The 24,098-nt window shown below is 48.5% G+C and overlaps 1 protein-coding gene across 2 annotated transcripts in view; it reads left to right on the top strand.

Moving 5' to 3' along the window:
- The window catches only part of LOC139575424 (palmitoyltransferase ZDHHC7-like), a 38,523-nt gene that overhangs the window by 7,631 nt on the left and 6,794 nt on the right, over positions 1-24,098 (top strand). For both annotated transcript variants that reach the window (XM_071400375.1, XM_071400376.1), the window contains exons 3-7: positions 2,574-2,903; positions 8,006-8,130; positions 8,403-8,499; positions 15,664-15,745; positions 22,751-22,881. In XM_071400375.1, the coding sequence (XP_071256476.1) occupies positions 2,580-2,903; positions 8,006-8,130; positions 8,403-8,499; positions 15,664-15,745; positions 22,751-22,881 (759 nt within the window). In that variant the 5' untranslated portion in view covers positions 2,574-2,579. The remainder of the gene's footprint in view (positions 1-2,573; positions 2,904-8,005; positions 8,131-8,402; positions 8,500-15,663; positions 15,746-22,750; positions 22,882-24,098) is intronic.

The following is a 24,098-nucleotide window of genomic DNA, read 5'->3' as shown; positions in this document are numbered from 1 at the left end:
TAATGGACTGTGGTCCTGTAGTTAATGGACTGTGGTCTTGTAGTTAATGGACTGTGGTCCTGTAGTTAATGGACTGTGGTCCTGTAGTTAATGGACTGTGGTCCTGTAGTTAATGGACTGTGGTCCTGTAGTTAATGGACTGTGGTCCTGTAGTTAATGGACTGTGGTCCTGTAGTTAATGGACTGTGGTCCTGTAGGTAATGGACTGTGGTCCTGTAGGTAATGGACTGTGGTCCTGTAGGTAATGGACTGTGGTCCTGTAGGTAATGGACTGTGGTCCTGTAGGTAATGGACTGTGGTCCTGTAGGTAATGGACTGTGGTCCTGTAGATAATGGACTGTGGTCCTGTAGTTAATGGACTGTGGTCCTGTAGATAATGGACTGTGGTCCTGTAGATAATGGACTGTGGTCCTGTAGATAATGGACTGTGGTCCTGTAGTTAATGGACTGTGGTCCTGTAGTTAATGGACTGTGGTCCTGTAGTTAATGGACTGTGGTCCTGTAGTTAATGGACTGTGGTCCTGTAGTTAATGGACTGTGGTCCTGTAGTTAATGGACTGTGGTCCTGTAGTTAATGGACTGTGGTCCTGTAGTTAATGGACTGTGGTCCTGTAGTTAATGGACTGTGGTCCTGTAGTTAATGGACTGTGGTCCTGTAGTTAATGGACTGTGGTCCTGTAGGTAATGGACTGTGGTCCTGTAGGTAATGGACTGTGGTCCTGTAGGTAATGGACTGTGGTCCTGTAGATAATGGACTGTGGTCCTGTAGTTAATGGACTGTGGTCCTGTAGTTAATGGACTGTGGTCCTGTAGATAATGGACTGTGGTCCTGTAGTTAATGGACTGTGGTCCTGTATATAATGGACTGTGGTCCTGTAGATAATGGACTGTGGTCCTGTAGTTAATGGACTGTGGTCCTGTAGTTAATGGACTGTGGTCCTGTAGTTAATGGACTGTGGTCCTGTAGTTAATGGACTGTGGTCCTGTAGATAATGGACTGTGGTCCTGTAGATAATGGACTGTGGTCCTGTAGTTAATGGACTGTGGTCCTGTAGATAATGGGCTGTGGTCCTGTAGTTAATGGACTGTGGTCCTGTAGTTAATGGACTGTGGTCCTGTAGTTAATGGACTGTGGTCCTGTAGTTAATGGACTGTGGTCCTGTAGTTAATGGACTGTGGTCCTGTAGATAATGGGCTGTGGTCCTGTAGATAATGGACTGTGGTCCTGTAGATAATGGACTGTGGTCCTGTAGTTAATAGACTGTGGTCCTGTAGATAATGGGCTGTGGTCCTGTAGTTAATGGGCTGTGGTCCTGTAGATAATGGACTGTGGTCCTGTAGTTAATGGACTGTGGTCCTGTAGTTAATGGACTGTGGTCCTGTAGTTAATGGACTGTGGTCCTGTAGATAATGGACTGTGGTCCTGTAGATAATGGACTGTGGTCCTGTAGATAATGGACTGTGGTCCTGTAGTTAATGGACTGTGGTCCTGTAGGTAATGGACTGTGGTCCTGTAGGTAATGGACTGTGGTCCTGTAGTTAATGGACTGTGGTCCTGTAGTTAATGGACTGTGGTCCTGTAGTTAATGGACTGTGGTCCTGTAGATAATGGACTGTGGTCCTGTAGATAATGGACTGTGGTCCTGTAGATAATGGACTTTACAGCACAGCAAGGGTAGAAGACTATTTTGAGGAGCCATGAAATAGACTTTTGTTAAATGACTATTTCTGATGCCTTTTCTCTCCATCTGTCCTCCCCCTCCTTCTCCCCCGTCTTGTCTCTCCATCTGTCCTCCCCCTCCTTCCCCCCCGTCTTGTCTCTCAATCTGTCCTCCCCCTCCTTCTCCCCCGTCTTGTCTCTCCATCTGTCCTCCCCCTCCTTCCCCCCTGTCTTGTCTCCCCATCCTTCCCCCCCGTCATCTCTCCATCTGTCTTCCCCCCCGTCTTGTCTCCATCTCTGTCCTCCCCCTTTCATCCCCCCGTCTCTCCATCTCTGTCCTCCCCCTTTCATCCCCCCGTCTCTCCATCTCTGTCCTCCCCCTCCTTCCCCCCCGTCTTGTCTCTCCATCTCTGTCCTCCCCCTTTCATCCCCCCGTCTCTCCATCTCTGTCCTCCCCCTCCTTCCCCCCCGTCTTGTCTCTCCATCTCTGTCCTCCCCCTTTCATCCCCCCGTCTCTCCATCTCTGTCCTCCCCCTCCTTCCCCCCCGTCTCTCCATCTCTGTCCTCCCCCTCCTCCCCCCCGTCTTGTCTCTCCATCTCTGTCCTCCCCCTTTCATCCCCCCGTCTCTCCATCTCTGTCCTCCCCCTCCTTCCCCCCCGTCTCTCCATCTCTGTCCTCCCCCTCCTTCCCCTCCGTCTTGTCTCTCCATCTCTGTCCTCCCCCTCCCTCCCCCCGTCTCTCCATCTCTGTCCTCCCCCTCCTTCCCCTCCGTCTTGTCTCTCCATCTCTGTCCTCCCCCTTTCATCCCCCCGTCTCTCCATCTCTGTCCTCCCCCCCGTCTTGTCTCTCCATCTCTGTCCTCCCCCTCCTTTCCCCCCCGTCTCTCCATCTCTGTCCTCCCCCTCCTTCCAGGGCAGGATGCAGTCTTCAGGCCACCGGCAGCGTGACACAGAGCAGCACCAACCCCTGCTGTCAGCTGACGATGACCCTGAGGCTGGGGCAGGAGCTGGTCCTCTGTGTCCCCCGGCTGACCAGGACGGCCTGTGGTTCATCCAGGACGGCTGTGGTATAGTCTGTGGTGTGGTGACCTGGTTGTTGGTCCTCTACGCCGACTTTGTGGTCAATCTGGTGATGCTGCTGCCAAACAAGAGCTTGTGGTACTCCGTGATCAACGGAGCGCTGTTTAACTTCCTGGCCGTCATGGCGCTGGCCTCGCATCTACGTGCCATGCTGTCAGACCCGGTGAGAAGTTGGAGGGGGTGGGGAGGAAGGAGAGACTGGGAGGAAGGAGAGACTGGGGAGGAAGGAGAGACTGGGGAGGAAGGAGAGACTGGGGAGGAAGGAGAGACTGGGGAGGAAGGAGAGACTGGGAGGAAGGAGAGACACGGGGAGGAAGGAGAGACACGGGGAGGAAGGAGAGACTGGGGAGGAAGGAGAGACTGGGGAGGAAGGAGAGACTGGGGAGGAAGGAGAGACTGGGGAGGAAGGAGAGACTGGGAGGAAGGAGAGACTGGGGAGGAAGGAGAGACTGGGGAGGAAGGAGAGACTGGGGAGGAAGGAGAGACTGGGGAGGAAGGAAAGACTGGGGGGGAGGAGAGACTGGGGAGGAAGGAGAGACTGGGGAGGAAGGAGACACGGGGAGGAAGGAGAGACACGGGGAGGAAGGAGAGACACGGGGAGGAAGGAGAGACTGGGGAGGAAGGAGAGACTGGGGAGGAAGGAGAGACTGGGGAGGAAGGAGACACGGGGAGGAAGGAGAGACACGGGGAGGAAGGAGAGACACGGGGAGGAAGGAGAGACACGGGGAGGAAGGAGAGACTGGGGAGGAAGGAGAGACTGGGGAGGAAGGAGAGACTGGGAGGAAGGAGAGACTGGGGAGGAAGGAGAGACTGGGGAGGAAGGAGAGACTGGGGAGGAAGGAGAGACTGGGGAGGAAGGAGAGACTGGGGAGGAAGGAGAGACTGGGGAGGAAGGAGAGACTGGGGAGGAAGGAGAGACTGGGGAGGAAGGAAAGACTGGGGAGGAAGGAGAGACTGGGGAGGAAGGAGAGACTGGGGAGGAAGGAAAGACTGGGGGGGAGGAGAGACTGGGGAGGAAGGAGAGACTGGGGAGGAAGGAAAGACTGGGGGGGTGGCGAGACAAGAGGGGACTATACGTTGATGTTTCCTCTCCTCAGGGTAAAGACTATATAGATTGATGTCTCCTCTCCTCAGGGTAAAGACTATATAGATTGATGTCTCCTCAGGGTAAAGACTATATAGATTGATGTGTCCTCTCCTCAGGGTAAAGACTATATAGATTGATGTCTCCTCAGGGTAAAGACTATATAGATTGATGTCTCCTCAGGGTAAAGACTATATAGATTGATGTGTCCTCTCCTCAGGGTAAAGACTATATAGATTGATGTCTCCTCAGGGTAAAGACTATATAGATTGATGTCTCCTCAGGGTAAAGACTATATAGATTGATGTCTCCTCAGGGTAAAGACTATATAGATTGATGTCTCCTCTCCTCAGGGTAAAGACTATATAGATTGATGTCTCCTCTCCTCAGGGTAAAGACTATATAGATTGATGTCTCCTCAGGGTAAAGACTATATAGATTGATGTCTCCTCAGGGTAAAGACTATATAGATTGATGTCTCCTCAGGGTAAAGACTATATAGATTGATGTCTCCTCAGGGTAAAGACTATATAGATTGATGTCTCCTCAGGGTAAAGACTATATAGATTGATGTGTCCTCTCCTCAGGGTAAAGACTATATAGATTGATGTGTCCTCTCCTCAGGGTAAAGACTATATAGATTGATGTCTCCTCTCCTCAGGGTAAAGACTATATAGATTGATGTCTCCTCAGGGTAAAGACTATATAGATTGATGTCTCCTCTCCTCAGGGTAAAGACTATATAGATTGATGTCTCCTCAGGGTAAAGACTATATAGATTGATGTCTCCTCAGGGTAAAGACTATATAGATTGATGTGTCCTCAGGGTAAAGACTATATAGATTGATGTCTCCTCAGGGTAAAGACTATATAGATTGATGTCTCCTCAGGGTAAAGACTATATAGATTGATGTCTCCTCAGGGTAAAGACTATATAGATTGATGTCTCCTCAGGGTAAAGACTATATAGATTGATGTCTCCTCAGGGTAAAGACTATATAGATTGATGTCTCCTCAGGGTAAAGACTATATAGATTGATGTCTCCTCAGGGTAAAGACTATATAGATTGATGTGTCCTCAGGGTAAAGACTATATAGATTGATGTCTCCTCAGGGTAAAGACTATATAGATTGATGTCTCCTCAGGGTAAAGACTATATAGATTGATGTCTCCTCAGGGTAAAGACTATATAGATTGATGTCTCCTCAGGGTAAAGACTATATAGATTGATGTCTCCTCAGGGTAAAGACTATATAGATTGATGTGTCCTCTCCTCAGGGTAAAGACTATATAGATTGATGTCTCCTCTCCTCAGGGTAAAGACTATATAGATTGATGTCTCCTCTCCTCAGGGTAAAGACTATATAGATTGATGTCTCCTCAGGGTAAAGACTATATAGATTGATGTCTCCTCAGGGTAAAGACTATATAGATTGATGTCTCCTCAGGGTAAAGACTATATAGATTGATGTCTCCTCAGGGTAAAGACTATATAGATTGATGTCTCCTCAGGGTAAAGACTATATAGATTGATGTCTCCTCAGGGTAAAGACTATATAGATTGATGTCTCCTCAGGGTAAAGACTATATAGATTGATGTCTCCTCTCCTCAGGGTAAAGACTATATAGATTGATGTCTCCTCTCCTCAGGGTAAAGACTATATAGATTGATGTCTCCTCAGGGTAAAGACTATATAGATTGATGTCTCCTCTCCTCAGGGTAAAGACTATATAGATTGATGTCTCCTCAGGGTAAAGACTATATAGATTGATGTGTCCTCTCCTCAGGGTAAAGACTATATAGATTGATGTCTCCTCAGGGTAAAGACTATATAGATTGATGTGTCCTCTCCTCAGGGTAAAGACTATATAGATTGATGTCTCCTCAGGGTAAAGACTATATAGATTGATGTCTCCTCAGGGTAAAGACTATATAGATTGATGTCTCCTCAGGGTAAAGACTATATAGATTGATGTCTCCTCTCCTCAGGGTAAAGACTATATAGATTGATGTCTCCTCAGGGTAAAGACTATATAGATTGATGTCTCCTCAGGGTAAAGACTATATAGATTGATGTCTCCTCTCCTCAGGGTAAAGACTATATAGATTGATGTCTCCTCAGGGTAAAGACTATATAGATTGATGTCTCCTCCCCTCAGGGTAAAGACTATATAGATTGATGTCTCCTCTCCTCAGGGTAAAGACTATATAGATTGATGTCTCCTCAGGGTAAAGACTATATAGATTAATGTCTCCTCAGGGTAAAGACTATATAGATTGATGTCTCCTCAGGGTAAAGACTATATAGATTGATGTCTCCTCAGGGTAAAGACTATATAGATTGATGTGTCCTCTCCTCAGGGTAAAGACTATATAGATTGATGTCTCCTCAGGGTAAAGACTATATAGATTGATGTCTCCTCAGGGTAAAGACTATATAGATTGATGTCTCCTCAGGGTAAAGACTATATAGATTGATGTCTCCTCTCCTCAGGGTAAAGACTATATAGATTGATGTCTCCTCTCCTCAGGGTAAAGACTATATAGATTGATGTCTCCTCTCCTCAGGGTAAAGACTATATAGATTGATGTCTCCTCAGGGTAAAGACTATATAGATTGATGTCTCCTCTCCTCAGGGTAAAGACTATATAGATTGATGTCTCCTCAGGGTAAAGACTATATAGATTGATGTCTCCTCAGGGTAAAGACTATATAGATTGATGTCTCCTCAGGGTAAAGACTATATAGATTGATGTCTCCTCAGGGTAAAGACTATATAGATTGATGTCTCCTCAGGGTAAAGACTATATAGATTGATGTGTCCTCTCCTCAGGGTAAAGACTATATAGATTGATGTCTCCTCAGGGTAAAGACTATATAGATTGATGTCTCCTCCTCAGGGGAAAGACTATATAGATTGATGTCTCCTCAGGGTAAAGACTATATAGATTGATGTCTCCTCAGGGTAAAGACTATATAGATTGATGTCTCCTCAGGGTAAAGACTATATAGATTGATGTCTCCTCAGGGTAAAGACTATATAGATTGATGTCTCCTCAGGGTAAAGACTATATAGATTGATGTGTCCTCAGGGTAAAGACTATATAGATTGATGTGTCCTCAGGGTAAAGACTATATAGATTGATGTCTCCTCAGGGTAAAGACTATATAGATTGATGTCTCCTCAGGGTAAAGACTATATAGATTGATGTCTCCTCAGGGTAAAGACTATATAGATTGATGTCTCCTCAGGGTAAAGACTATATAGATTGATGTCTCCTCAGGGTAAAGACTATATAGATTGATGTCTCCTCAGGGTAAAGACTATATAGATTGATGTCTCCTCAGGGTAAAGACTATATAGATTGATGTCTCCTCTCCTCAGGGTAAAGACTATATAGATTGATGTCTCCTCAGGGTAAAGACTATATAGATTGATGTCTCCTCAGGGTAAAGACTATATAGATTGATGTCTCCTCAGGGTAAAGACTATATAGATTGATGTCTCCTCTCCTCAGGGTAAAGACTATATAGATTGATGTCTCCTCAGGGTAAAGACTATATAGATTGATGTCTCCTCAGGGTAAAGACTATATAGATTGATGTCTCCTCAGGGTAAAGACTATATAGATTGATGTCTCCTCAGGGTAAAGACTATATAGATTGATGTCTCCTCAGGGTAAAGACTATATAGATTGATGTCTCCTCAGGGTAAAGACTATATAGATTGATGTGTCCTCTCCTCAGGGTAAAGACTATATAGATTGATGTCTCCTCTCCTCAGGGTAAAGACTATATAGATTGATGTCTCCTCAGGGTAAAGACTATATAGATTGATGTCTCCTCAGGGTAAAGACTATATAGATTGATGTCTCCTCAGGGTAAAGACTATATAGATTGATGTCTCCTCTCCTCAGGGTAAAGACTATATAGATTGATGTCTCCTCAGGGTAAAGACTATATAGATTGATGTGTCCTCTCCTCAGGGTAAAGACTATATAGATTGATGTCTCCTCAGGGTAAAGACTATATAGATTGATGTCTCCTCAGGGTAAAGACTATATAGATTGATGTCTCCTCTCCTCAGGGTAAAGACTATATTGTTTCATGTATTGATTAACCTCTGAAGCTGCTTTGTGTCCTTCCTGTTCTGATGTCGTTCTAACTCCTCCCATCAGGGGGCGGTTCCTAAGGGCAACGCCACCAAAGAGTACACGGACAGTCTGCAGCTGAAACCTGGAGAGGTCATCTATAAATGTCCCAAGTGCTGCAGCATCAAGCCACAGAGGGCTCACCACTGCAGGTAGACACCATGACAGAGATGGTATAGATATCTATAGATACACATCACATCTAGACACAGAGGGCTCACCACTGCAGGTAGACACCATGACAGAGATGGTATAGATATCTATAGATACACATCACATCTAGACACAGAGGGCTCACCACTGCAGGTAGACACCATGACAGAGATGGAAGTTTGTACGGTTGTACAGTCATGTAATCACACATTTCTTCCAGGGTCTTTGTCAAAGGAATTAATGTATGTTTTCCATCTCTCCTCGCCTGTAGCATCTGTAAGCGATGTATCCGTAAGATGGACCACCACTGTCCCTGGGTCAACAACTGTGTCGGGGAGAGGAACCAGCGCTTCTTTGTCCTCTTCACTGTAAGTACCTGATGTCAAGTCCTACCGTACCTCAGTGTAGGAGGAGTCCTGACTGTACCTTATTATGTCAAGTCCTACCGTACCTCAGTGTAGGGGGAGTCCTGACTGTACCTTATTATGTCAAGTCCTACCGTACCTCAGTGTAGGGGGAGTCCTGACTGTACCTTATTATGTCAAGTCCTACCGTACCTCAGTGTAGGGGGAGTCCTGACTGTACCTTATTATGTCAAGTCCTACCGTACCTCAGTGTAGGGGGAGTCCTGACTGTACCTTATTATGTCAAGTCCTACCGTACCTCAGTGTAGGGGGAGTCCTGACTGTACCTTATTATGTCAAGTCCTACCGTACCTCAGTGTAGGGGGAGTCCTGACTGTACCTTATTATGTCAAGTCCTACCGTACCTCAGTGTAGGGGGAGTCCTGACTGACTGTACCTTATTATGTCAGGTCCTACCGTACCTCAGTGTAGGAGGATCCTGACTGTACCTTATTATGTCAAGTCCTACCGTACCTCAGTGTAGGAGGAGTCCTGACTTTACCTTATTATGTCAAGTCCTACCGTACCTCAGTGTAGGAGGATCCTGACTGTACCTTATTATGTCAAGTCCTACAGTACCTCAGTGTAGGGGGAGTCCTTCCTGACTGTACCTTATTATGTCAAGTCCTACAGTACCTCAGTGTAGGGGGAGTCCTGACTGTACCTTATTATGTCAAGTCCTACCGTACCTCAGTGTAGGAGGAGTCCTGACTGTACCTTATTATGTCAAGTCCTACCATACCTCAATGTAGGGGGAGTCCTGACTGTACCTTCTGTCAGGTCCTACCGTACCTCAGTGTAGGGGGAGTCCTGACTGTACCTTCTGTCAGGTCCTACCGTACCTCAGTGTAGGAGGAGTCCTGACTGTACCTTCTGTCAAGTCCTACCATACCTCAGTGTAGGGGGAATCCTTCCTGACTGTACCTTATTATGTCAAGTCCTACCATACCTCAGTGTAGGGGGAGTCCTGACTGTACCTTATTATGTCAAGTCCTACCATACCTCAGTGTAGGGGGAGTCCTTCCTGACTGTACCTTATTATGTCAAGTCCTACAGTACCTCAGTGTAGGGGGAGTCCTGACTGTACCTTATTATGTCAAGTCCTACCGTACCTCAGTGTAGGAGGAGTCCTGACTGTACCTTATTATGTCAAGTCCTACCGTACCTCAGTGTAGGGGGAGTCCTGACTGTACCTTATTATGTCAAGTCCTACCATACCTCAGTGTAGGGGGAGTCCTGACTGTACCTTATTATGTCAAGTCCTACCATACCTCAGTGTAGGGGGAGTCCTGACTGTACCTTATTATGTCAAGTCCTACCATACCTCAGTGTAGGGGGAGTCCTTCCTGACTGTACCTTATTATGTCAAGTCCTACAGTACCTCAGTGTAGGGGGAGTCCTGACTGTACCTTATTATGTCAAGTCCTACCATACCTCAATGTAGGGGGAGTCCTGACTGTACCTTCTGTCAGGTCCTACCGTACCTCAGTGTAGGAGGAGTCCTGACTGTACCTTCTGTCAAGTCCTACCATACCTCAGTGTAGGGGGAATCCTTCCTGACTGTACCTTATTATGTCAAGTCCTACCATACCTCAGTGTAGGGGGAGTCCTGACTGTACCTTATTATGTCAAGTCCTACCATACCTCAGTGTAGGGGGATCCTGACTGTACCTTATTATGTCAAGTCCTACCTTACCTCAGTGTAGGAGGGGTCCTGACTGTACCTTATTATGTCAAGTCCTACCGTACCTCAGTGTAGGGGGATCCTGACTGTACCTTATTATGTCATGTCCTACAGTACCTCAGTGTAGGAGGAGTCCTGACTGTACCTTATTATGTCAAGTCCTACCATACCTCAGTGTAGGGGGAGTCCTGACTGTACCTTCTGTCAGGTCCTACCGTACCTCAGTGTAGGGGGAGTCCTGACTGTACCGTCTGTCAGGTCCTACCGTACCTCAGTGTAGGAGGAGTCCTGACTGTACCTTCTGTCAGGTCCTACCGTACCTCAGTGTAGGGGGAGTCCTGACTGTACCTTATTATGTCAAGTCCTACCATACCTCAGTGTAGGGGGAGTCCTGACTGTACCTTATTATGTCAAGTCCTACCATACCTCAGTGTAGGGGGAGTCCTGACTGTACCTTATTATGTCAGGTCCTACCATACCTCAGTGTAGGAGGAGTCCTGACTGTACCTTATTATGTCAAGTCCTACCATACCTCAGTGTAGGAGGAGTCCTGACTGTACCTTATTATGTCAAGTTCTACCGTACCTCAGTGTAGGAGGGGTCCTGACTGTACCTTATTATGTCAGGTCCTACCATACCTCAGTGTAGGAGGAGTCCTGACTGTACCTTATTATGTCAAGTCCTACCATACCTCAGTGTAGGAGGAGTCCTGACTGTACCTTATTATGTCAAGTCCTACCATACCTCAGTGTAGGAGGAGTCCTGACTGTACCTTATTATGTCAAGTCCTACCGTACCTCAGTGTAGGAGGAATCCTTCCTGACTGTACCTTATTATGTCAAGTCCTACCGTACCTCAGTGTAGGGGGGAATCCTTCTTGACTGTACCTTATTATGTCAAGTCCTACCATACCTCAGTGTAGGGGGAGTCCTGACTGTACCTTATTATGTCAAGTCCTACCATACCTCAGTGTAGGGGGAATCCTTCCTGACTGTACCTTATTATGTCAAGTCCTACCGTACCTCAGTGTAGGAGGAGTCCTGACTGTACCTTATTATGTCAAGTTCTACCGTACCTCAGTGTAGAGGGAATCCTGACTGTACCTTATTATGTCAAGTCCTACCTTACCTCAGTGTAGGGGGAGTCCTGACTGTACCTTATTATGTCAAGTCCTACCATACCTCAGTGTAGGAGGAGTCCTGACTGTACCTTATTATGTCAAGTCCTACAGTACCTCAGTGTAGGGGGAGTCCTGACTGTACCTTATTATGTCAAGTCCTACAGTACCTCAGTGTAGGGGGAGTCCTGACTGTACCTTATTATGTCAAGTCCTACAGTACCTCAGTGTAGGAGGAGTCCTGACTGTACCTTATTATGTCAAGTCCTACCATACCTCAGTGTAGGGGGAGTCCTGACTGTACCTTATTATGTCAAGTCCTACCGTACCTCAGTGTAGGGGGAGTCCTGACTGTACCTTATTATGTCAAGTCCTACCATACCTCAGTGTAGGGGGAGTCCTGACTGTACCTTATTATGTCAAGTCCTACCATACCTCAGTGTAGGGGGGAATCCTTCCCGACTGTACCTTATTATGTAAAGTCCTACCATACCTCAGTGTAGGGGGAATCCTTCCTGACTGTACCTTATTATGTCAAGTCCTACCATACCTCAGTGTAGGGGGAGTCCTGACTGTACCTTATTATGTCAAGTCCTACCATACCTCAGTGTAGGGGGAGTCCTGACTTTACCTTATTATGTCAAGTCCTACCTTACCTCAGTGTAGGGGGAGTCCTGACTGTACCTTATTATGTCAAGTCCTACCATACCTCAGTGTAGGGGGAATCCTGACTGTACCTTATTATGTCAAGTCCTACCGTACCTCAGTGTAGGAGGAGTCCTGACTGTACCTTATTATGTCAAGTCCTACCATACCTCAGTGTAGGAGGAGTCCTGACTGTACCTTATTATGTCAAGTCCTACCGTACCTCAGTGTAGGAGGAATCCTTCCTGACTGTACCTTATTATGTCAAGTCCTACCGTACCTCAGTGTAGGGGGGAATCCTTCCTGACTGTACCTTATTATGTCAAGTCCTACCGTACCTCAGTGTAGGGGGGAATCCTTCCTGACTGTACCTTATTATGTCAAGTCCTACCGTACCTCAGTGTAGGGGGGAATCCTTCTTGACTGTACCTTATTATGTCAAGTCCTACCATACCTCAGTGTAGGGGGAGTCCTGACTGTACCTTATTATGTCAAGTCCTACCATACCTCAGTGTAGGGGGAATCCTTCCTGACTGTACCTTATTATGTCAAGTCCTACCGTACCTCAGTGTAGGAGGAGTCCTGACTGTACCTTATTATGTCAAGTTCTACCGTACCTCAGTGTAGAGGGAATCCTGACTGTACCTTATTATGTCAAGTCCTACCATACCTCAGTGTAGGGGGAATCCTGACTGTACCTTATTATGTCAAGTCCTACCTTACCTCAGTGTAGGGGGAGTCCTGACTGTACCTTATTATGTCAAGTCCTACCATACCTCAGTGTAGGAGGAGTCCTGACTGTACCTTATTATGTCAAGTCCTACAGTACCTCAGTGTAGGGGGAGTCCTGACTGTACCTTATTATGTCAAGTCCTACAGTACCTCAGTGTAGGGGAAGTCCTGACTGTACCTTATTATGTCAAGTCCTACAGTACCTCAGTGTAGGAGGAGTCCTGACTGTACCTTATTATGTCAAGTCCTACCATACCTCAGTGTAGGGGGAGTCCTGACTGTACCTTATTATGTCAAGTCCTACCGTACCTCAGTGTAGGGGGAGTCCTGACTGTACCTTATTATGTCAAGTCCTACCATACCTCAGTGTAGGGGGAGTCCTGACTGTACCTTATTATGTCAAGTCCTACCATACCTCAGTGTAGGGGGGAATCCTTCCCGACTGTACCTTATTATGTCAAGTCCTACCATACCTCAGTGTAGGGGGAATCCTTCCTGACTGTACCTTATTATGTCAAGTCCTACCATACCTCAGTGTAGGGGGAGTCCTGACTGTACCTTATTATGTCAAGTCCTACCATACCTCAGTGTAGGGGGAGTCCTGACTGTACCTTATTATGTCAAGTCCTACCTTACCTCAGTGTAGGGGGAGTCCTGACTGTACCTTATTATGTCAAGTCCTACCATACCTCAGTGTAGGGGGAATCCTGACTGTACCTTATTATGTCAAGTCCTACCGTACCTCAGTGTAGGAGGAGTCCTGACTGTACCTTATTATGTCAAGTCCTACCATACCTCAGTGTAGGAGGAGTCCTGACTGTACCTTATTATGTCAAGTCCTACCGTACCTCAGTGTAGGGGGGAATCCTTCCTGACTGTACCTTATTATGTCAAGTCCTACCGTACCTCAGTGTAGGGGGAGTCCTGACTGTACCTTATTATGTCAAGTCCTACCATACCTCAGTGTAGGGGGAGTCCTGACTGTACCTTATTATGTCAAGTCCTACCGTACCTCAGTGTAGGAGGAGTCCTGACTGTACCTTATTATGTCAAGTCCTACCGTACCTCAGTGTAGGGGGAGTCCTGACTGTACCTTATTATGTCAAGTCCTACAGTACCTCAGTGTAGGAGGAGTCCTGACTGTACCTTATTATGTCAAGTCCTACCATACCTCAGTGTAGGGGGAGTCCTGACTGTACCTTATTATGTCAAGTCCTACCGTACCTCAGTGTAGGGGGAGTCCTGACTGTACCTTATTATGTCAAGTCCTACCATACCTCAGTGTAGGGGGAGTCCTGACTGTACCTTATTATGTCAAGTCCTACCGTACTTCAGTGTAGGGGGAGTCCTGACTGTACCTTATTATGTCAAGTCCTACCGTACCTCAGTGTAGGAGGAGTCCTGACTGTACCTTATTATGTCAAGTCCTACCATACCTCAGTGTAGGGGGGAATCCTTCCCGACTGTACCTTATTATGTCAAGTCCTACCATACCTCAGTGTAGGGGGAATCCTTCCTGACTGTACCTTATTATGTCAAGTCCTACCATACCTCAGTGTAGGGGGATCCTGACTGTACCTTATTATGTCAAGTCCTACCTTACCTCAGTGTAGGGGGAATCCTGACTGTACCTTATTATGTCAAGTCCTACCGTACCTCAGTGTAGGGGGAATCCTGACTGTACCTTATTATGTCAAGTCCTGCCATACCTCAGTGTAGGGGGATCCTGACTGTACCTTATTATGTCAAGTCCTACCTTACCTCAGTGTAGGGGGAATCCTGACTGTACCTTATTATGTCAAGTCCTACCATACCTCAGTGTAGGGGGAATCCTTCCTGACTGTACCTTATTATGTCAAGTCCTACCGTACCTCAGTGTAGGGGGAGTCCTGACTGTACCTTATTATGTCAAGTCCTACCATACCTCAGTGTAGGGGGAGTCCTGACTGTACCTTATTATGTCAAGTCCTACCGTACCTCAGTGTAGGAGGAGTCCTGACTGTACCTTATTATGTCAAGTCCTACCGTACCTCAGTGTAGGGGGAGTCCTGACTGTACCTTATTATGTCAAGTCCTACCGTACCTCAGTGTAGGGGGGGTCCTGACTGTACCTTATTATGTCAGGTCCTACCATACCTCAGTGTAGGGGGATCCTGACTGTACCTTATTATGTCAAGTCCTACCATACCTCAGTGTAGGGGGAGTCCTGACTGTACCTTATTATGTCAAGTCCTACCATACCTCAGTGTAGGGGGAGTCCTGACTATACCTTATTATGTCAAGTCCTACCATACCTCAGTGTAGGGGGAGTCCTGACTATACCTTATTATGTCAAGTCCTACCATACCTCAGTGTAGGGGGAGTCCTGACTGTACCTTATTATGTCAAGTCCTACCATACCTCAGTGTAGGGGGAGTCCTGACTGTACCTTATTATGTCAAGTCCTACCGTACCCGAGCTATGGTGTCTGACTATTGCTTCCATTAATGTCCAGCAAGTGATGTTTATCTCTCCCAGCGTCTGTGTGGGTAATAATACTTTATTCACTGTTTTTCTCTCTCCCCCTCTTCCTCTCTTCCCCTCTTTCTCTCTTCCTCTCTCTCTCTCTCTCTTCCGCCCGCTCACTTTCCCCTTTCTATTCTCTCCTGTTCCCTCTCTCTTTCCCTCCTTCCCCCATCCCTCTCCTTTCTCTGACTCCATCATTACCCTCTCTCCTTCTCTCCTCCTCCCGTCTCTCCTCCTCCCGTCTCTCCTCCTCCCGTCTCTCCTCCTCCCGTCTCTCCTCCTCCCGTCTCTCCTCCTCCCGTCTCTCCTCCTCCCTTCCCCACTCCTCCCTTCTCTCCTCCTCTCCTCCTCCCTCCTCTCCTCCTCCCCTCTCTCCTCCTCCCTTCTCTCCTCCTCCCCTCTCTCCTCCTCCCCTCTCTCCTCCTCCCCTCTCTCCTCCCTCCAGATGTACATAGCTCTGATCTCAGTCTACGCCCTCTGCCTCAGTTTCCTACAGTTCTACAGCTGTGTCCATGACCAGTGGAATGGTAGGCTACTGTTTACGTCTACATTCACTGTGGTAGGCTACTGTTTACGTCTACATTCACTGTGGTAGGCTACTGTTTACTGCTACATTCACTGTGGTAGGCTACTGTTTACGTCTACATTCACGGTGGTAGGCTACTGTTTACGTCTACATTCACTGTGGTAGGCTACTGTTTACTGCTACATTCACTGTGGTAGGCTACTGTTCTACAGCTGTGTCCATGACCAGTGGAATGGTAGGCTACTGTTTACGTCTACATTCACTGTGGTAGGCTACTGTTTACTGCTACATTCACGGTGGTAGGCTACTGTTTACGTCTACATTCACTGTGGTAGACTACTGTTTACTGCTACATTCACGGTGGTAGGCTACTGTTTACGTCTACATTCACGGTGGTAGGCTACTGTTTACGTCTACATTCACTGTGGTAGGCTACTGTTTACTGCTACATTCACTGTGGTAGGCTACTGTTCTACAGCTGTGTCCATGACCAGTGGAATGGTAGGCTACTGTTTACTTCTACATTCACTGTGGTAGGCTACTGTTTACTTCTACATTCACTGTGGTAGGCTACTGTTTACTGCTACATTCACTGTGGTAGGCTACTGTTCTACAGCTGTGTCCATGACCAGTGGAATGGTAGGCTACTGTTTACTGCTACATTCACTGTGGTAGGCTACTGTTTACGTCTACATTACATTTTACATTTAAGTCATTTAGCAGACGCTCTTATCCAGAGCGACTTACAAATTGGTGCATTCACCTTATGATATCCAGTGGAACAACCACTTTATAATAGTGCATCTAACTCTTTTAAGGGGGGGGGGGGTTAGAAGGATTACTTCATCCTATCCTAGGTATTCCTTAAAGAGGTGGGGTTTCAGTTGTCTCCGGAAGGTGGTGATTGACTCCGCTGACCTGGCGTCGTGAGGGAGTTTGTTCCACCATTGGGGTGCCAGAGCAGCAAACAGTTTTGACTGGGCTGAGCGGGAACTGTACTTCCTCAGAGGTAGGGAGGCGAGCAGGCCAGAGGTGGATGAACGCAGTGCCCTTGTTTGGGTGTAGGGCCTGATCAGAGCCTGAAGGTACGGAGGTGCCGTTCCCCTCACAGCTCCGTAGGCAAGCACCATGGTCTTGTAGCGGATGCGAGCTTCAACTGGAAGCCAGTGGAGAGAGCGGAGGAGCGGGGTGACGTGAGAGAACTTGGGAAGGTTGAACACCAGACGGGCTGCGGCGTTCTGGATGAGTTGTAGGGGTTTAATGGCACAGGCAGGGAGCCCAGCCAACAGCGAGTTGCAGTAATCCAGATGGGAGATGACAAGTGCCTGGATTAGGACCTGCGCCGCTTCCTGTGTGAGGCAGGGTCGTACTCTGCGAATGTTGTAGAGCATGAACCTACAGGAACGGGTCACCGCCTTGATGTTAGTCGAGAACGACAGGGTGTTGTCCAGGATCACGCCAAGGTTCTTAGCACTCTGGGAGGAGGACACAATGGAGTTGTCAACCGTGATGGCGAGATCATGGAACGGGCAGTCCTTCCCCGGGAGGAAGAGCAGCTCCGTCTTGCCGAGGTTCAGCTTGAGGTGGTGATCCGTCATCCACACTGATATGTCTGCCAGACATGCAGAGATGCGATTCGCCACCTGGTTATCAGAAGGGGGAAAGGAGAAGATTAATTGTGTGTCGTCTGCATAGCAATGATAGGAGAGACCATGTGAGGATATGACAGAGCCAAGTGACTTGGTGTATAGCGAGAATAGGAGAGGGCCTAGAACAGAGCCCTGGGGGACACCAGTGGTGAGAGCACGTGGTGCGGAGACAGATTCTCGCCACGCCAACTGGTAGGAGCGACCTGTCAGGTAGGACGCAATCCAAGCGTGGGCCGCGCCGGAGATGCCCAACTCGGAGAGGGTGGAGAGGAGGATCTGATGGTTCACAGTATCAAAGGCAGCCGATAGGTCTAGAAGCATGAGAGCAGAGGAGAGAGAGTTAGCTTTAGCAGTGCGGAGCGCCTCCGTGACACAGAGAAGAGCAGTCTCAGTTGAATGACTAGTCTTGAAACCTGACTGATTTGGATTAAGAAGGTCATTCTGAGAGAGATAGCAGGAGAGCTGGCCAAGGACGGCACGTTCAAGAGTTTTGGAGAGAAAAGAAAGAAGGGATACTGGTCTGTAGTTGTTGACATCGGAGGGATCGAGTGTAGGTTTTTTCAGAAGGGGTGCAACTCTCGCTCTCTTGAAGACGGAAGGGACGTAGCCAGCGGTCAAGGATGAGTTGATGAGCGAGGTGAGGTAAGGGAGAAGGTCTCCGGAAATGGTCTGGAGAAGAGAGGAGGGGATAGGGTCAAGCGGGCAGGTTGTTGGGCAGCCGGCCGTCACAAGACGCGAGATTTCATCTGGAGAGAGGGGGGAGAAAGAGGTCAAAGCACAGGGTAGGGCAGTGTGAGCAGAACCAGCGGTGTCGTTTGACTTAGCAAACGAGGATCGGATGTCGTCGACCTTCTTTTCAAAATGGTTGACGAAGTCATCCGCAGAGAGGGAGGAGGGGGGGGGGGGGAGGAGGATTCAGGAGGGAGGAGAAGGTGGCAAAGAGCCTCCTAGGGTTCGAGGCAGATGCTTGGAATTTAGAGTGGTAGAAAGTGGCTTTAGCAGCAGAGACAGAAGAGGAGAATGTAGAGAGGAGGGAGTGAAAGGATGCCAGGTCCGCAGGGAGGCGAGTTTTCCTCCATTTCCGCTCGGCTGCCCGGAGCCCTGTTCTGTGAGCTCGCAATGAGTCGTCGAGCCACGGAGCAGGAGGGGAGGACCGAGCCGGCCTGGAGGATAGGGGACATAGAGAGTCAAAGGATGCAGAAAGGGAGGAGAGGAGGGTTGAGGAGGCAGAATCAGGAGATAGGTTGGAGAAGGTTTGAGCAGAGGGAAGAGATGATAGGATGGAAGAGGAGAGAGTAGCGGGGGAGAGAGAGCGAAGGTTGGGACGGCGCGATACCATCCGAGTAGGGGCAGTGTGGGAAGTGTTGGATGAGAGCGAGAGGGAAAAGGATACAAGGTAGTGGTCGGAGACTTGGAGGGGAGTTGCAATGAGATTAGTGGAAGAACAGCATCTAGTAAAGATGAGGTCAAGCATATTGCCTGCCTTGTGAGTAGGGGGGGAAGGTGAGAGGGTGAGGTCAAAAGAGGAGAGGAGTGGAAAGGAGGAGGCAGAGAGGAATGAGTCAAAGGTAGACGTGGGGAGGTTAAAGTCACCCAGAACTGTGAGAGGTGAGCCATCCTCAGGAAAGGAACTTATCAAGGCGTCAAGCTCATTGATGAACTCTCCAAGGGAACCTGGAGGGCGATAAATGATAAGGATGTTAAGCTTGAAAGGGCTGGTAACTGTGACAGCATGGAATTCAAAGGGGGCGATAGACAGATGGGTCTGTGGTAGGCTACTGTTTACATCTACATTCAATGTGGTAGGCTACTGTTTACTTCTACATTCACTGTAGTAGGCTACTGTGTTTCTATGTTTAGTGTAATGGTAGGCTACTGTAGGATAAGGGTACGGCTAAGACTATAAGAACTGGTCGTCTAGTACGTTTGGAACAGAGAGTAAAAGGAGCAGGTTTCTGGGCACGGAAGAATAGACCTAAGGTATAATGTACAGACAGAGGGTATGGTAGGATGTGAATACAGTGGAGTTAAACCTAGGCATTGAGTGATGATGAGAGAGATATTGTCTCTAGAGACACCATTTAAACCAGGTGAGGTAACCACATGTGTGGGAGGTGGAACAAAATGGTTAGCTAAGGCATATTGAGCAGGGCTGGAGGCCCTACAGTGAAATAAGACAGTAATCACTAACCAAAACAGCAATGGACAAGGCATATTGACATTAGGGATGCGTAGCCGAGAGATCATGGGGTCTAGTGAGTAGCTAGGCGGGCTGGAGACACGGCAATTCAGACAGCTTGCGGGCCTTGGCTAGCAGAAGGGCCTTAGGGGGACGTCGCGACAGAAGAGTCAGTTGTAGCTCCCTCAGACAGTTACGTCGGCAGACCAGTCGTGACGGATCGGCAGGGCTCCGTGTAATTAAAGGGTCCAGGCCAATTGGCAAAATAGGTATTGTAGCCCAAGGAAATTGGCTGATGGACCTCTTTAGCTAACAGTCCGATATGCTCTGGACAGCTAGCGGGCCGGGGCTAGCGGATGGGCATTCAGGGGACGTCGTGACGGAGGAGCCTGTTGAAAACCCCCTCGGGCGGTTTACGTCGGGAGACCAGTTGTGAAGGATCGGCAGGGCTCCGTATTGGCAGTAAAAGGGTCCAGGCCAATTGGCATTGTATCCCAAGTAGTGGCTGATGGACCTCTTCAGTTTGCCGGGAGATGGGCCTAGCACTGGCTAGCTCCAGGCTAATTGTTACTTTCTTCGCGACAGAGGTGTTAGCCAGGGGGTAGCCACTCGGATAGCAGCTAGCTAGCTGCGATGATCCAGGTGAAACGGTTCAGAGCCGTAGGAATCAGTATATGTGGGGAAAAAGAGGGCTAAAGGTTAGCTGATGACCGCTAGCTGACTAGTAGCTAGTTAGCTGGCTAGCATCTGTTGGGGGTTCCGGTTTCTTAAGTAAAGAAAATATCCATACCACAGTGGGTGAGGAGGGTTGCAGGAGAGTATGTTGGAGTTGAGGTTGAAAAAATATTTAAAAAATAAATGTGAAGAAAATGCAAAGGAAAAAATATATATACACGGAACACAACAAGACGAAGATGCATGACTGCTACACCATCTTGGATATGATGAAATAATGATGATGATGTTTATAATAATGATGATATTGAAGGTAATTATGAAAGTGATGATGATGATGATGATGATACATTTGATTTTAAATTATTCTAAATGTTAATAGAACCTTTATAATCAGAGGATAAAATAATGACACCCCTCTCCTCCTCTGTCAAAATAATGACACCCCTCTCCTCCTGTCAAAATAATGACACCCCTCCTCCTCTGTCAAAATAATGACACCTCTCCTCCTCTGTCAAAATAATGACACCCCTCTCCTCCTCTGTCAAAATAATGACACATCTCCTCCTCTGTCAAAATAATGACACCTCCTCCTCTGTCAAAATAATGACACCTCTCTCCTCCTCTGTCAAAATAATGACACCTCTCCTCCTCTGTCAAAATAATGACACCCCTCTCCTCCTCTGTCAAAATAATGACACCTCTCCTCCTCTGTGAAAATAATGACACCCCTCTCCTCCTCTGTCAAAATAATGACACCTCTCTCCTCCTCTGTCAAAATAATGACACCCCTCTCCTCCTCTGTCAAAATAATGACACCTCTCCTCCTCTGTCAAAATAATGACACCTCTCCTCCTCTGTCAAAATAATGACACCTCTCCTCTGTCAAAATAATGACACCCCTCTCCTCCTCTGTCAAAATAATGACACCCCTCTCCTCCTCTGTCAAAATAATGACACCTCTCCTCCCCTGTCAAAATAATGACACCCCTCTCCTCCTCTGTCAAAATAATGACACCCCTCTCCTCCTCTGTCAAAATAATGACACCCCTCCTCCTCTGTCAAAATAATGACACCCCTCTCCTCCTCTGTCAAAATAATGACACCCCTATCCTCTGTCAAAATAATGACACCCCTCTCCTCCTCTGTCAAAATAATGTCACCTCTCTCCTCCTCTGTCAAAATAAGGACACCCCTCTCCTCCTCTGTCAAAATAATGACACCCCTCTCCTCCTCTGTCAAAATAATGACACCTCTCCTCCTCTGTCAAAATAATGACACCCCTCTCCTCCTCTGTCAAAATAATGACACCTCTCCTCCTCTGTCAAAATAATGACACCCCTCTCCTCCTCTGTCAAAATAATGACACCTCTCCTCCTCTGTCAAAATAATGACACCCCTCTCCTCCTCTGTCAAAATAATGACACCCCTCTCCTCTGTCAAAATAATGACACCCCTCTCCTCCTCTGTCAAAATAATGACACCTCTCCTCTGTCAAAATAATGACACCCCTCTCCTCCTCTGTCAAAATAGTGACACCTCTCTCCTCCTCTGTCAAAATAATGACACCCCTCTCCTCTGTCAAAATAATGACACCCCTCTCCTCCTCTGTCAAAATAATGACACCCCTCTCCTCCTCTGTCAAAATAATGACACCTCTCCTCCTCTGTCAAAATAATGACACCCCTCTCCTCCTCTGTCAAAATAATGACACCTCTCCTCCTCTGTCAAAATAATGACACCCCTCTCCTCCTCTGTCAAAATAATGACACCCCTCTCCTCCTCTGTCAAAATAATGACACCCCTCTCCTCCTCTGTCAAAATAATGACACCTCTCCTCTGTCAAAATAATGACACCCCTCTCCTCCTCTGTCAAAATAGTGACACCTCTCTCCTCCTCTGTCAAAATAATGACACCCCTCTCCTCCTCTGTCAAAATAATGACACCCCTCTCCTCCTCTGTCAAAATAATGACACCCCTCTCCTCCTCTGTCAAAATAATGACACCTCTCCTCTGTCAAAATAATGACACCCCTCTCCTCCTCTGTCAAAATAGTGACACCTCTCTCCTCCTCTGTCAAAATAATGACACCCCTATCCTCCTCTGTCAAAATAATGACACCTCTCCTCCTCTGTCAAAATAATGACACCTCTCTCCTCCTCTGTTAAAATAATGACACCTCTCCTCCTCTGTCAAAATAATGACACCTCTCCTCTGTCAAAATAATGACACCCCTCTCCTCCCCTGTCAAAATAATGACACCTCTCTCCTCCTCTGTCAAAATAATGACACCTCTCTCCTCCTCTGTCAAAATAATGACACCTCTCTCCTCCTCTGTCAAAATAATGACACCTCTCTCCTCCTCCTGTCAAAATAATGACACCCCTCTCCTCCTCTGTCAAAATAATGACACCTCTCTCCTCCTCTGTTAAAATAATGACACCTCTCCTCCTCTGTCAAAATAATGACACCTCTCTCCTCTCCCACAACTCCATCTCCCAGAATGCACTGACTTCTCTCCTCCTGTGGCGGTGATGTTGATGATCTTCCTCTGTCTGGAGGCCTTCCTCTTCCTCACCTTCACCGTGGTGATGTTCGGAACGCAGATACACTCCATCTGCAACGACGAGACGGTGAGGCACCGAGCGCACGCCACACACCGTGGTCGTCACGCCACACACCGTGGTCGTCACGCCACACACCGCGGTCGTCACGCCACACACCGCGGTCGTCACGCCACACACCGAGGTCGTCACGCCACACACCGCGGTCGTCACGCCACACACCGCGGTCGTCACGCCACACACCGCGGTCGTCACGCCACACACCGCGGTCGTCACGCCACACACCGCGGTCGTCACGCCACACACCGCGGTCGTCACGCCACACACCGCGGTCGTCACGCCACACACCGCGGTCGTCACGCCACACACCGCGGTCGTCACGCCACACACCGAGGTCGTCACGCCACACACCGAGGTCGTCACGCCACACACCGAGGCCGTCACGCCACACACCGCGGTCGTCACGCCACACACCGCGGTCGTCACGCCACACACCGAGGTCGCCACGCCACACACCGAGGTCGCCACGCCACACACCGAGGTCGTCACGCCACACACCGTGGCCGTCACGCCACACACCGTGGCCGTCACGCCACAGACTGAGGTCGTCACGCCACACACTGAGGTCGTCACGCCACACACTGAGGTCGTCACGCCACACACTGAGGTCGTCACGCCACACACTGTGGTCGTCACGCCACACACTGTGGTCGTCACGCCACACACTGAGGTCGCCACGCCACACACTGAGGTCGTCACGCCACACACTGAGGTCGCCACGCCACACACTGAGGTCGTCACGCCACACACTGAGGTCGTCACGCCACACACTGAGGTCGTCACGCCACACACTGAGGTCGTCACGCCACACACTGAGGTCGTCACGCCACACACTGAGGTCGTCACGCCACACACTGTGGTCGTCACGCCACACACTGAGGTCGTCACGCCACACACTGTGGTCGTCACGCCACACACCGAGGCCGTCACGCCACACACCGCGGTCGTCACGCCACACACCGCGGTCGTCACGCCACACACCGAGGTCGCCACGCCACACACCGAGGTCGTCACGCCACACACCGAGGTCGCCACGCCACACACCGAGGTCGTCACGCCACACACCGTGGCCGTCACGCCACACACTGTGGCCGTCACGCCACAGACTGAGGTCGTCACGCCACACACTGAGGTCGTCACGCCACACACTGAGGTCGTCACGCCACACACTGAGGTCGTCACGCCACACACTGTGGTCGTCACGCCACACACTGTGGTCGTCACGC

The sequence above is a fragment of the Salvelinus alpinus genome, chromosome 5, assembly GCF_045679555.1.
Source record: "Salvelinus alpinus chromosome 5, SLU_Salpinus.1, whole genome shotgun sequence".
Lineage (NCBI taxonomy): Eukaryota > Metazoa > Chordata > Actinopteri > Salmoniformes > Salmonidae > Salvelinus > Salvelinus alpinus.
This window is presented reverse-complemented; position numbering and strand designations above follow the sequence as displayed.